This window comes from Pogona vitticeps, chromosome 1, assembly GCF_051106095.1.
Source record: "Pogona vitticeps strain Pit_001003342236 chromosome 1, PviZW2.1, whole genome shotgun sequence".
In the NCBI taxonomy this organism is placed as follows: Eukaryota; Metazoa; Chordata; class Lepidosauria; order Squamata; family Agamidae; genus Pogona; species Pogona vitticeps.
This window is the reverse complement of record NC_135783.1, coordinates 113,191,988-113,203,428: the sequence shown is the minus strand read 5'-3', so window position 1 is coordinate 113,203,428 and position 11,441 is coordinate 113,191,988. Positions and strand designations below refer to the sequence as shown.

General features: G+C 46.8%; 1 protein-coding gene across 1 annotated transcript; it reads right to left on the bottom strand.

Moving 5' to 3' along the window:
* Positions 1-3,430: 3,430 nt before the first annotated feature.
* HTR1B (5-hydroxytryptamine receptor 1B) lies at positions 3,431-8,888 on the bottom strand. Its single transcript, XM_072999426.2, has one exon. It carries the CDS (start codon positions 8,052-8,054, stop codon positions 6,891-6,893), a length of 1,164 nt encoding a protein of 387 aa, XP_072855527.1. The 5' UTR covers positions 8,055-8,888; the 3' UTR covers positions 3,431-6,890.
* Between the last annotated feature and the right edge of the window lie 2,553 nt (positions 8,889-11,441).

Sequence of the window (11,441 nt, the reverse complement as noted above, 5' to 3'; positions counted from 1 at the left end):
TTAAGTTCTCAAGTCAAGACCCCACTGTATGGAATTCTGATGAATAAAGCATTCTGCAGCATTTCCTGCTGCCATGACGCCCAAAAAGTAGTGCAGGCAGTATTTCCTAAACCTCTGGCACTGTGAGAGTGTCTAGCACCTCAGAGGACTGCACTCCAAAATCTTTTAACATTTGCACAGCTGAGTTTGCCATGTCAGCATCGTTCAAGAGACACAAAATCTTCCCCTGTTTAATTTTCCTCTTGTATCTCTGCATTTTAGCGGAATGTCAAAAGACTGATTTATCTGGATTGAAAGTCTGTGGCAGCTTAGTACACCTCTTAGACAAGCTTCTCATTAGCCCATTGAGGAACAAAATGCCTCCCTCCTTGGTTAAAGCCAAGACATTTTTAAAAAGATTTGAAAATCCCATATATTAAAACCCAAATTATTCCTAATGCTTAGATCAAATACTGGATGAACATGGGTACTGGTACTTATTCCTAAATAATATGGCAAGCATTTGTATGAATACAAGGCTGCACCACCAATTCTGCCTTTAGTTGTGGTTATTCATCACGATCATCCGAATCATCAGCACGACAGCTGTGGCAAATGATGAGAGAGAGAGAGTTGGAAAATTGAAGTTGAGACACAATATATAGGCTTCCTGAAAACTAAAATGCTGCATGAAATCTTGCTGTACGCTGTGTAAGGCTGATTTCATCATCAAGCACATGGATTTCTATGAGAAATTAAAAATTTCCTATTCCTGCAGCTCTCTTGGGATCCTTTCATTGTGGGCATGTCATTGGGGGGCTATGGGATTGGGGGGAGTCTTTAATTTCCAAAAACTGCTGAGGTCAATTACATCATCAGCCTTATATGGAAACAGGGTTTCATGGTATAATCAGGTAAACCAATTATAATGAACATATCTAGGTTCTATTTCCTTCAAGAACTAGAAATGAGATGGACTGTGAACTAGAACCAGATAACATTTCAAATGATGACATATCACTCAGCCCAACACTAACAAAAAGTTTGAAAATGGATAACATGTTTCATTCCAGTCTAAGCACCATATACGGTTATGGCTTACAAGTAAACATTTGAGAAAATATGCTACATTTATCAGTAAAATCATAGATTTATAGAATAATTGAGTTGGAAGGGGCCTATATGGCCATAGAGTCCAACACCCTGCTCAACGCAGGAATCCGTGTCAAAGCAGATCTGACAGAGGGCTGTCCAGTTTTATCTTGAATGTCTCCAGCGTTGGTGTACTCACAACTTCCTGAATTCCACTGTTGCACTGTTCTAACAGTTAAGAAACCCCCCCCCCCGATATTCAGCCTAAATCTGACTTTCTGTAGCTTGAGCCCATTGTTACGTGCCCTGCGCTTTGGGATTATTAAGAACAGATCCTGCCCCTCTTCTTTATGAAGCCTTTCAAGTAAATTAAAAATGCTTTCATATCTCCCCTCAGTCTTCTTTTGTCAAGGCTAAACATGCCCAGTTCTTTCAATCTTTCTTCACATTGCTTGTTTTCCAGTCCCCTGACTTTCCTTGTTGCCTTCCTCTGAAATTACTCCACTTAATTGGCATCCTACATAAAGTGCAGTGTCCAGGACCGGACACAGTACTCTAGATAAGGCCTAAACTGTGTTGAATAGAGGGAAACGAATACATCACAGGATTTGGACACAGAATCTTTAGAACAAATATTCAGAAATGGTTAAAACAATTCTGTAGGGCTCATACATCTAAAAAAGAAATACCTAAACATGCATTCTCTATTAACTGGTTTTCCTGGTAACTATTTAGCTTTAAGGAAATGTTTCACTGTAACTTGTATATATGGGCAGAATGTTTTATACAAGTGGTATGGGAGGAACAGCCAAGATGTGAGTATTCTGTCATCTAGATAAGTGGGGTACATCTATGACAGATTTGCACTGACCAAGTACAGTACTATTACCATTAATAGCAATTATTCCAAGCCCCTCTTGTAATAGCATTTGTTTAGAAAACTGCTCTTGTTGTCCCAAGTCTCAAAATGGGAAAAATTATATGTGAATCTTTCCTTGCAAAAAAACAGCACAAAAACACAGATGTGCTTTAAGTACTTTTTGAGCCTAGGTATAACACATTATTCTCACAGGTTGATATATATAAATCCTTGACATATTAAAGAGCTTTAGAAATTTGTAAAACAATGAAGAATTGTTTGGCATGATAAAGTGATGGCATAAATTGTTTCACATTTCCTTCTCACAAGTGACAACAAAAAAATTCAACAGTTTTCTTCTTCCGTGGTGCGATTTGTCATGCGTTCTGTTTGCACCATTTTTTGTTTTGTTTTGTTTCGTTTTTGCAAACAATTCATGGAAATGTTTTTTGCACAAAGCTTTACATTTTATGCAAAATATGTACAAAGCTTTTAAATAAAATAGAGTTTTGCACATGATAGAAGGTTTTTAATGCAAAATACATGGTTTTGTGCAAACCCCACAGGGAAAACACTACTCAGCATCATCATCAGGTAACAGAAATCTTGAATGCACAAGGAATAAGGACCGAATTCCTCATTTAGCTGGCAAGTGCAATGCATCCATCAAGGCTGTTTCAATCATTCCCACATCTAAGCAAAATCCAGTTACTGAAAGGTAAAATGATCCTCATAATTCTCAATTGCCCCGAAGACAAGCAACTATTTCAATTCGAGTGGTGTCGGAGTTCTCAATCTGCTTATGTGCCGTGGTGCACTTTCCGTTTTCTGTAACAAAACACCCTTTCAAATACTGTATTTGTCTTATCTAATCATATATTTTAAATTGAAAAGAAAATAAGTTACCAAGACTACTTTCAAAAAGAAGGCCTATGGTTGTGCAACCACCTTGGTAAATAAGTTGATACCTGGTAAGTCCCTGGACGGAAGACTACCTGCAAAAAAAAACTTCATGCCTATTGTCTTCAGTGTCTCGACATAAGAAGGTATGCTAGAAATTTAATAAAATAAAATAAAATAACCTTTCAGATATCTACAGTCCACTTTATTAAATATATGATTGCTTGCGGTAACACCACAAATCTGATGAAGTGTCCCTGAAAACCTGTACTGTGATAAATGTGACAGCCTTTAAGCTGCTGTTAGAGACTTTGAGCTACATCTAACTTTTTAAATTAACTGTACTATCGAATGAACAGCTTAAGTCAGGGGGGTTTGACTCTTGCTGGGACCAACAAGTGAGCATAACCCCTGTGCTGTTTTTTTCTCAGCCACTTGCTTGCATTGGCAGCTAATGGTTTCAGTCATGAGTCATCACCTTTCTTTAATGACTCATCATCAAATAAGTCTCACCTGTAAAAGATAATATGTTGCAATCAGGTAAACCCCGCCCCCCCAAAAAAATCCCCATAATTAGCAACACAATTTTTGTCAATACTCTTGAGAACACAGTAAAGTGCTTTTTTTTTATTGTTTGATTTTCAGTTACACTTAGGATGAACACTTACAATGCAATCCTATCAAAGCAGATGGAACATATTCTGAATTTTTAATTTTGACTGCTGGGCTTATTACATAGAAGTTACCTATCTAGTCATAGAAAAATAATGAGTAAAAATATATAATGGAGTAAGTTCAAATTCCAGTAACATCAGTTTATTCAGTTTTTGATAAAGCATTAATTTTGCAAATGATATAGTAGGTTTTAAAAAAACCCTACTCCTTCAGGTTCACACGGCATCTAAACACCAAGCACTCAATGTTCCAGATGACTTTAGATTCCTCAGTGTCTGATGAGGTAACAGTGATGCAGATATGGAAAAAGCTATGCAGTCACGACATCAAATGGCTATTTCTTATTCCCAATTAGTTAAAAGGGTGGAGGGACTACTTTCATGTTTTTTTCCTCCAAGGTTCCCAAAGCAGGAACTCAAAGTGCTTCATTTCTGAAGGGACTGTAGTAGTGCAAACAACGCCTAATTATTGAGAGATAAATAATCCATTCCCTCTGTGTGTTGGCTGAGCTCTAGATCTCACTTGTCACAGTGTCCACATTGGCTGTTTTGAAATAGATATATAGATATATTTCTTGAACAACCTTCACAAGCAGCCAACTTGGAAAGAGGTTAGAACATTTAGCTTATTGTTGATTTAAGTGCAATGTTGTGAATTTCTAGCCCTTCAGAATGAGATCAGCAACTCTTTCTAGAAAAAAAAATGGAAAGGGGGAGGTGTTGACTCCAAAATGTTAGTACACAGACACAAATATGTGAATTTTTGTGTGCATATCCATGCAAATTAGTTGAGAAAGGCAGAAGATTCCCATGACAGATAAAGTTTTTGTTCCCTGTTTCTTTTCCAAATCAAGTGTGCCTTTTCAAAGAACTAGATTTGTATAAAAGTGACATGTTCTTAATTTAAAACTAAACTCAATTTCCACGGCACTTCAGTTCAGCTCAAAGGGTATGTGTGTGCTAGTACATTGGATCAGGTCCATTCTTTGCTACCCTGCATTTTTTTTCTCCTTTCCCTTTTCCTCTATCTGCTTCCTCTGCCTCTTCTATCAATCCTGTGGGCTCTAAACTCCTTGAAGCATGTTTGGTTGGGGGGGGGATACTTCTTCATTCTGTTACTCTGCAAAATGCCATAGGCTGCAGTTCTTCTTCAACAGAGAAAGAGCAGTGAACTCAACAGGCAGGGACGTACACAAGTACGTGGCAACAGGAAGAGGTCCTCATTGGCCTCCTTAGCTGGCTGCTTGACCTCAGGTGTGGCAGGAAAACACCATACTTTTGGATGAGTGGAATCCTGGACCTCTGGGTAGAGCTTTCAAGAATTTTCTGGAGAAAGATCATGAGATCCATGCCCCCTCCCACAACCCATTTAACACTAGGATCCATGCTATCGTTAGGGCTTTCACTTAAGTGGCATATTTTGGAGCAAAAGGCAGCAAGCATATGACTATTAATCATATGTAGGGGAACCAAAAAAAATTTCCTCTACAGTGGTAATAATATAAATGAAGTTCTATTTCTGCCACCTAAAGGGACCACGATTTGGATTTTTCTGCTCAGTCCCCATACGCAGGCAAAGCAAGTGACTTGCAGTCTTGTGCAAGGGGCAGGATATGTTTTGCATTCTGAAAAACCATTGATATTTTAATGAAAACCTTGCAGGTCTTCAGGCCCAACAGTGTGTACATTAAAGACTTTCTTTGTAAAGCCTGCCACATGGGGAAAGTGATCTTAATAACAACTTTACTGTTGTGAAAAGTGGGGCTTGTATGTGCAGATCAGCAAGCTTCCCTTGAACATATTACATAATACAGGCAAATGAGGGTGTACCAGGGTTTTCTAAATACCATGCTTATTTGAAGCAGTGACTGCTGTACAAATCAGATTTTTTGGCACCCTGGCCAGTACAGGGGAACATTTCTCAAAGCCCTCCTTTCTATATATGTCTAGACAGTCCTCAAAAGATTGAAGCTGGGACTAGTTTATTGCTTTATTTGTGCAAGTAATTTAAGTGAGCCATGTATTTAAAAATCTTTCCTTTGGTTTGTCACAGTTTCAGAAAAGGATGGAAGTAATGCTGGAGAAAATTAAAACTGTGCCTAATAATTTTTTTACAAAAAAGTACTGTGAAAGAATTTCTGGAGAAGATACCAGGTCCCTTAAGGTATCCAATATAACATGTAGATCTGAAGTGGAACAAATGTGCTTGTGAAATCAGTATAACAGGAAGCTGTGTTACCTTGGGAGAGGCGGCTCACTGAATATGTCATTCCAGTCATTAATAGCTGCATCAACATAAGGAAATGTTTCATCGGGTTTTCTTCCATAATAAAAACTAACAATATTGGCTTCAGGAGCAAAAAGCAGCTCAAAGACAGAAAGGTTTGTTCACCCAATTTCTACATATTAATTGGTGAAATAACAGAAGAGTGATGTGTGTGAGTCACTTATTTAAATATATAAAAATATTAGGAACATATAGCAGTAACACAAAACAAAACAAAAAGAGCTTGCAAGCTTTGGCACCTCGTGTACACAGGCCAGCATGCATGCACTCACACAAACACGTACACATACATACTGTTTGATCGGTTTGTTACAATTTAACAAGTTGGAAAACAGAAAAGAAGACACAATTGTACAAAAGACACAAATAAGAATGAGTTGCTTTTCTCACAGTGGGCTCCTCTCTATTTGATTAGGTTCTCCTATCATCGTCAAAACCTACTTACTAAGGAACAGGTTAGCTTTCCTCAGACTATCAGTGCCAATTCTTCCAGGTCTCTGCTTTGGATGAATACTAAGGTTTTCAGCAGCATGCACAATTTGTTTACAGTCCACTTCTGCATAGTCTTTAAATTAGCAAGCTAGCGGGGGGGGGGGGGGAGAAGGGGAGGAGAATGAAACATTGGCAAGAGGGCTTTCGAACACAGATGGCTGAGAGGCAAAGATCTCCTGGCAGAGAAGACTAGATGACAAACTTCTAGTTCAAGTGCAGTCACGCTGGATGGAAGTGTCTCCATAGAAGTTGTCCATAAGCTCTCCAATGCCTACCAACGTGGCTCTACAAATTCAGGAGAAAGAATCATCTTAAGGCCAAAACTACTTCCTTCAGCAGTGTTAGTGAGAGTACAGTAAGACGCAGCAGCATTCCTAACCAAAGCTTTAGAGGGAGACAGCTTCGTAGCTACTTCCACACTGAAAGAGAAGCTACACTATGTTTGCATGCCTCTCTCCCCTGTACTGAACTCCACTTTTCCATTCAAGGTATCGATTTCCAGAGACAGTAACATGGTAAGAATGATCCACCTACCTGCAGAACCAGACCCACAAAATGCATTCAAGACTCCTGCCCTGGAGAATTAATGCTTAACTGCATTCAACATTCAGCTTGTGCATCGAAACCGTACCAGTTTGTGAAATGCCTGTTTGAAGTCTTCATTGGACATGGTGTAGATGATGGGGTTGATCAAAGAGTTAAGATATCCCAACCACGTGAAAAAGTCAGAGATGGCCATGTGGAACCAGCAAGCATCCTCACAAATAGGCAACACCAGGGTGATGATGAAGAAGGGTAGCCAGCACACGATGAAGGCTCCTAAAATAATCCCTAAAGTCTTCGTTGCTTTCCTCTCTCTCGCAGCTGTCAGCTTCTTTTTTTCCAGCAAAGCATCCGACACCTTCACTTTGACCTGGTTCATATAAACGGGGGACCCCGTTTCACTGGACGCCTCCGAGGCCTTGCAGTTTATGGAGGCGACCGATGACGTTGACCCCGGGGAATCCGTTATTAGGTGAGCCTGGGTTAACCTTTTGCCCGTGTTCTTTGGCGTCTGTTTCAAAATTCTAGATCGGGCTTCCACATAGATCCTTCCATATAGGATGATCAGCAGCAAGGTAGGCAAGTAAAAGGCACCCACCGTGGAGTAGACGGTATACAAGATGTGATCTGTGTTCACCATACAATCGGCCGTCTCATCTGCTTTGGACTGGCGCCAGAAAAAAGGGGGCATCGAGATGGAGATGGAGAAGACCCACACAAGGGCAATCATGCCAACCGCCCTCTTGGGAGTCCTTTTGATAGAGTACTCAACCGCATCTGTGATGGCCCAGTACCTGTCCAAGGCAATCACACACAGGTGGAGAATTGATGCAGTGCAACAAGTGATATCGGAAGAGAGCCAGATGTCACAGACCACCTGGCCCAGAGTCCACTTCCCAGTCACAGTGTACATGGTGCTAATGGGCATGACCAGGATGGACACCAGGAGATCGGTGAAAGCCAAAGAGGCGATGAGATAGTTGGCTGGCGTGTGGAGTTTGCGACTCTGGTAGACAGTGGCGATGACAAAAGCATTGGACAGGACAGTGGCCAAGGTGATGAGAGCCAAGATGATGGCCAGGACGATCTTCCAGGAGAGTGGGAGGCCATCTTGGTAGACGGGGGTTTCGTCCGTCTTGCAGTTCCCGGCCTGAGCCGAGTCATTGGCGTGGATCGCGTTCAGGCTGTCCAGGTCTGCCTGACAGAGTCTACCGGGCGGCTGCTCCATCCCTCCTCCAAAGCGGCGCGGGGGCTCAGCAAGGCGAGGAGGGTGGCGCCCTCACCTCAGCGCACCTCCTCGCCACGGAAGCCCGCGCCGAAGCCCAGCGGGCAAGCCGTCTCGGGGCGCACCGGAGGGCGGGATGGGCGCGGGGCTCACCCCCAGGGGGACGCATTCCGCGCACCGGCGGACCACAGCTCGCCCCGCCGAAGCTCCCGCCGGCCCGCCCCGTCCTGCCCCACCCTCCGCCCAGTCAGGCGAGTGCCTCCCGGGCACGTGTGGCGAGGCCCTCTCAGGAGCCAGCCGCCAACCCTTGACGGGCAGCCAGGGAGAAGCCAGCAGGCGGCGGCGGCGGCGGCGAGGAGGAGGAGGAGAAGAGCGCGGCAGCGGCGGCGGAGAGGCGCGCAGGCTTCCTGAGGAAAGCGGAGGGTGCGCCTCGCTGTCTGGGCGGGGAGGGCGACTCGGGGTCGTCGGTGCTACTGACGGGCCGGCCGGCTGGCTGGGCTGGCGAGCGGTCGAGTCGAGTTGAGGCGAGAGAAGGACGCGCCGCGCACCTCCGTCTCGGGGGCGCGAGTCACCCACTTCTCCAACTTTTCCCAGAGCCGAGCGGAGGGGGCGCCTGGCGAAGGCGGGCAGCCGAGCGAACCTGCGGGGCCAGCCGGGGTCTCGCCTCGCAACGTGCTCCAGCCAGCCCAGGGACGACCGTCTGTCGGCGGGCAGAAGCGCCGGCGCTGCCTGAGCGAGCTGAGTGGGGAAGGCGCGGCGCCTGCCTCTGTTTATATACACGCTGCCCGCCCGCGCGCTCCGGCTCTACTCCGCTCTGCGCGAGCTCAGGGAACGCAACTCGTGGCGGCTCTCACGGAGCGCCGGCTCGGTGCCCCTCGGCCCCGCCCCGCCTCCATCTGCCCCAAGAGCTTTCCGTGAGGTCCTAGCACCGGTCTTGAGGGGTGCTGGCTCCCTTCCTCTCCCGCCAGCCTGAGCCCGATGTTAACCTCCTCCCGCCCAGCCCACCGGCCAGTGGAAGCGTTGGTTTCCTTTCAACCGATGCCTGCTCCCTGGTCCTTTCAGGGATTTAGTAATAAATCTCTTGCTCTTTGTTGTTGAGGGTTGTTAAAACAAAAAAGGGGGGCTGGAGTAAGGCTCGAAGATAGCCTTACGAAGCGAAATGATCAGAGCTAGAGTCTCTGAGATGGTGACAGCAGCCACGAAATTAAAAGACTCCTGCTTCTTGGGAGGAAAGCGAGGAAAAGCGAGGAGAAACGACGACAGACATCACCTTGCCGACAAAGGTCTGCATAGTCAAAGCTATGGTTTTTCCAGGAGCGATGTTTGGAAGTGAGAGCTGGACCATAAAGAAGGCTGACCGCCGAAGAATTGATGCTTTTGAATTGTGGTGCTGGAGGAGACTCTTGAGAGTCCCCTGGATTTAAACGAGATCAAACCTATCCAATTTGAAGGAAATCAACCCAGAGTGCTCACTGGAAGGACAGATCCAGAAGCTGAGGCTCCAATACTTTGGCCATCTCATGAGAAGAGAAGACTCCCTGGGAAAGACCCTGATGTTGGGAAAGTGTGAAGGTAAGGGGAGAACGGGACGTCAGAGGACAAGATGGTTGGACAGTGTTATAAAAGCTACCAACATGACTTTGACACAACTCTGGGAGGCAGTGGAAGATAAGAGTGCCTGGCGTGCTCTGGTCCATGGGGTCACGAAGAGTCGGACACGGCGACTAAACGACTAAACAACAAGAGTCTCTGGAATTCCCTTCACACTGGATGTGAGGAGAGCCAACTCGGCAGATCCACAGGAAGATCTATTTGCAGCTGTGATCCCTAATGGAACAGCCCCGCCTTCGCGAATACAAAGTTTTTTTTTTAATACTAGTTGCTGGGGCCCCGGGATCAGAGACAAGTGGCTGCTCTCAGCCAGGTCTGTGGGCTTCCTTCGAGCATCTCTGAATCTCTACGGGTTCAAACAGAAAGCTGGGCTGGAGAGGTCCTTGCTCTTCGGCTGAAAGGGGGCGGGAGGCGGCCTCAGCTGCCGCCTCATTCTTACGGTATACTGGATTCTTCTGCCCAATAAATATTCCCGGGGGCGCCTCTGGACGGCGATGTGGCGGGGCTTCGGCCGCAGCCGGGCGCCCCTTCTGTGCGAGGCGTAGAAGCGGGATCGAGCGCTCGGTGCGAGCACCCCCGATTGAGGGCTCGCCCCGACGGAGACTCCGACGGTGTTCGCAGGCGGCACCCGCGCCCAGGACCGGGGGGGGGGCAGTCCTGGCGGGCCTTCGCCTTCCCCGAACGCCCTCAGGGCGCTCCCTCTCTGGGAAGCGAAGCGGCCCTGCCTTGGCGAGAAGATCCTCCCGGCCAGTCCCGAGATACATTTTGCCCGTTCGCTTATTCATTTATTTCCATTTACTTCTTGTCCAGCAGTTTCCAAGGCGATTATCAACTGAAGCAGATTTCTCCTCTTTTCCCTCCTCCTCCTCCTCGTCCTTCTCAGGTGCCCGTTGAAGGGGTGGCGCCCTCCATGACCGGGCAGACTGAACGGACTCAAATGACAGCCGTGGTGTCCGACGAGGGCTCCCTCGTGGAAGCGACCATCAGAGGGATTGCAGCCTCAGCCCTGGCCAAAAGCTTCCCTTCAAGCAGGAATAATGGGGACCGTGTGGTCCCTCAGATGTTTGCTGGACTACTGAGACACATCCAGACAACAAACGATGCCTGTTCTCGGGCTGAGGAGACTTGCAGTCCAGCAACCCCTGGGGGGGCCACGCGTTCCCCACCCTCCCTGCCCTAACAAGTTCCTGGATCGCGGGGAGCGAAGCCTTCCCTCGGAGCTCCTCGAAATCGTGCCCAGGAGCAGGGCACACACGTAATACGGGAGCGTTACTGTACGGGCGGGCGCATCCCTTGGAGAAGAGGGGAGCAGAGTCCTAAGTGCCAAGGTGCCAGGCCAAAGCAAGAGGGGCCGGCCGGATACTTCTGCGGCTGGCAGCCGTCACTTTCCTCGCCCTGAAGGGGCCTCCTTGGGCCAAAACTCAAACGCCCTCGCCACCACACCCACTCGCCCCAGTAACGTTGTGGGCTGCTCGATTTTACCAGTCTCGGAATCCGAACCAGCGGGAACCCGCTCTGTGGGCTCGGACTTTTTGGGAGGAAACCCTCCCAGAGACTGGTTCTTGCTGGCCCGATCCTTGCCATCGAGCCTCCGGCAGTTCTCTGGGCGATCGCTGAAGCCGGCGGAAGGGCAGCTCGCCCAGGGCATGTTTACTCGGGAGCCCAGGTCAATGGGGTGTGTGGTGAGGAGGTACGCTTAGAAAGAAGGGCCGGGCGTGCGATTGCCCACCTTTCCCGCTCTCCTTTCAGTCCAGCAAGCGAGCGAGAGGGTTGAGCATC

What these genes read in the sequence shown, in the direction of transcription:
- HTR1B (XM_072999426.2), bottom strand. Translation starts at nt 8,054, where the DNA reads ATGGAGCAGCCGCCCGGTAGACTCTGTCAGGCAGACCTGGACAGCCTG.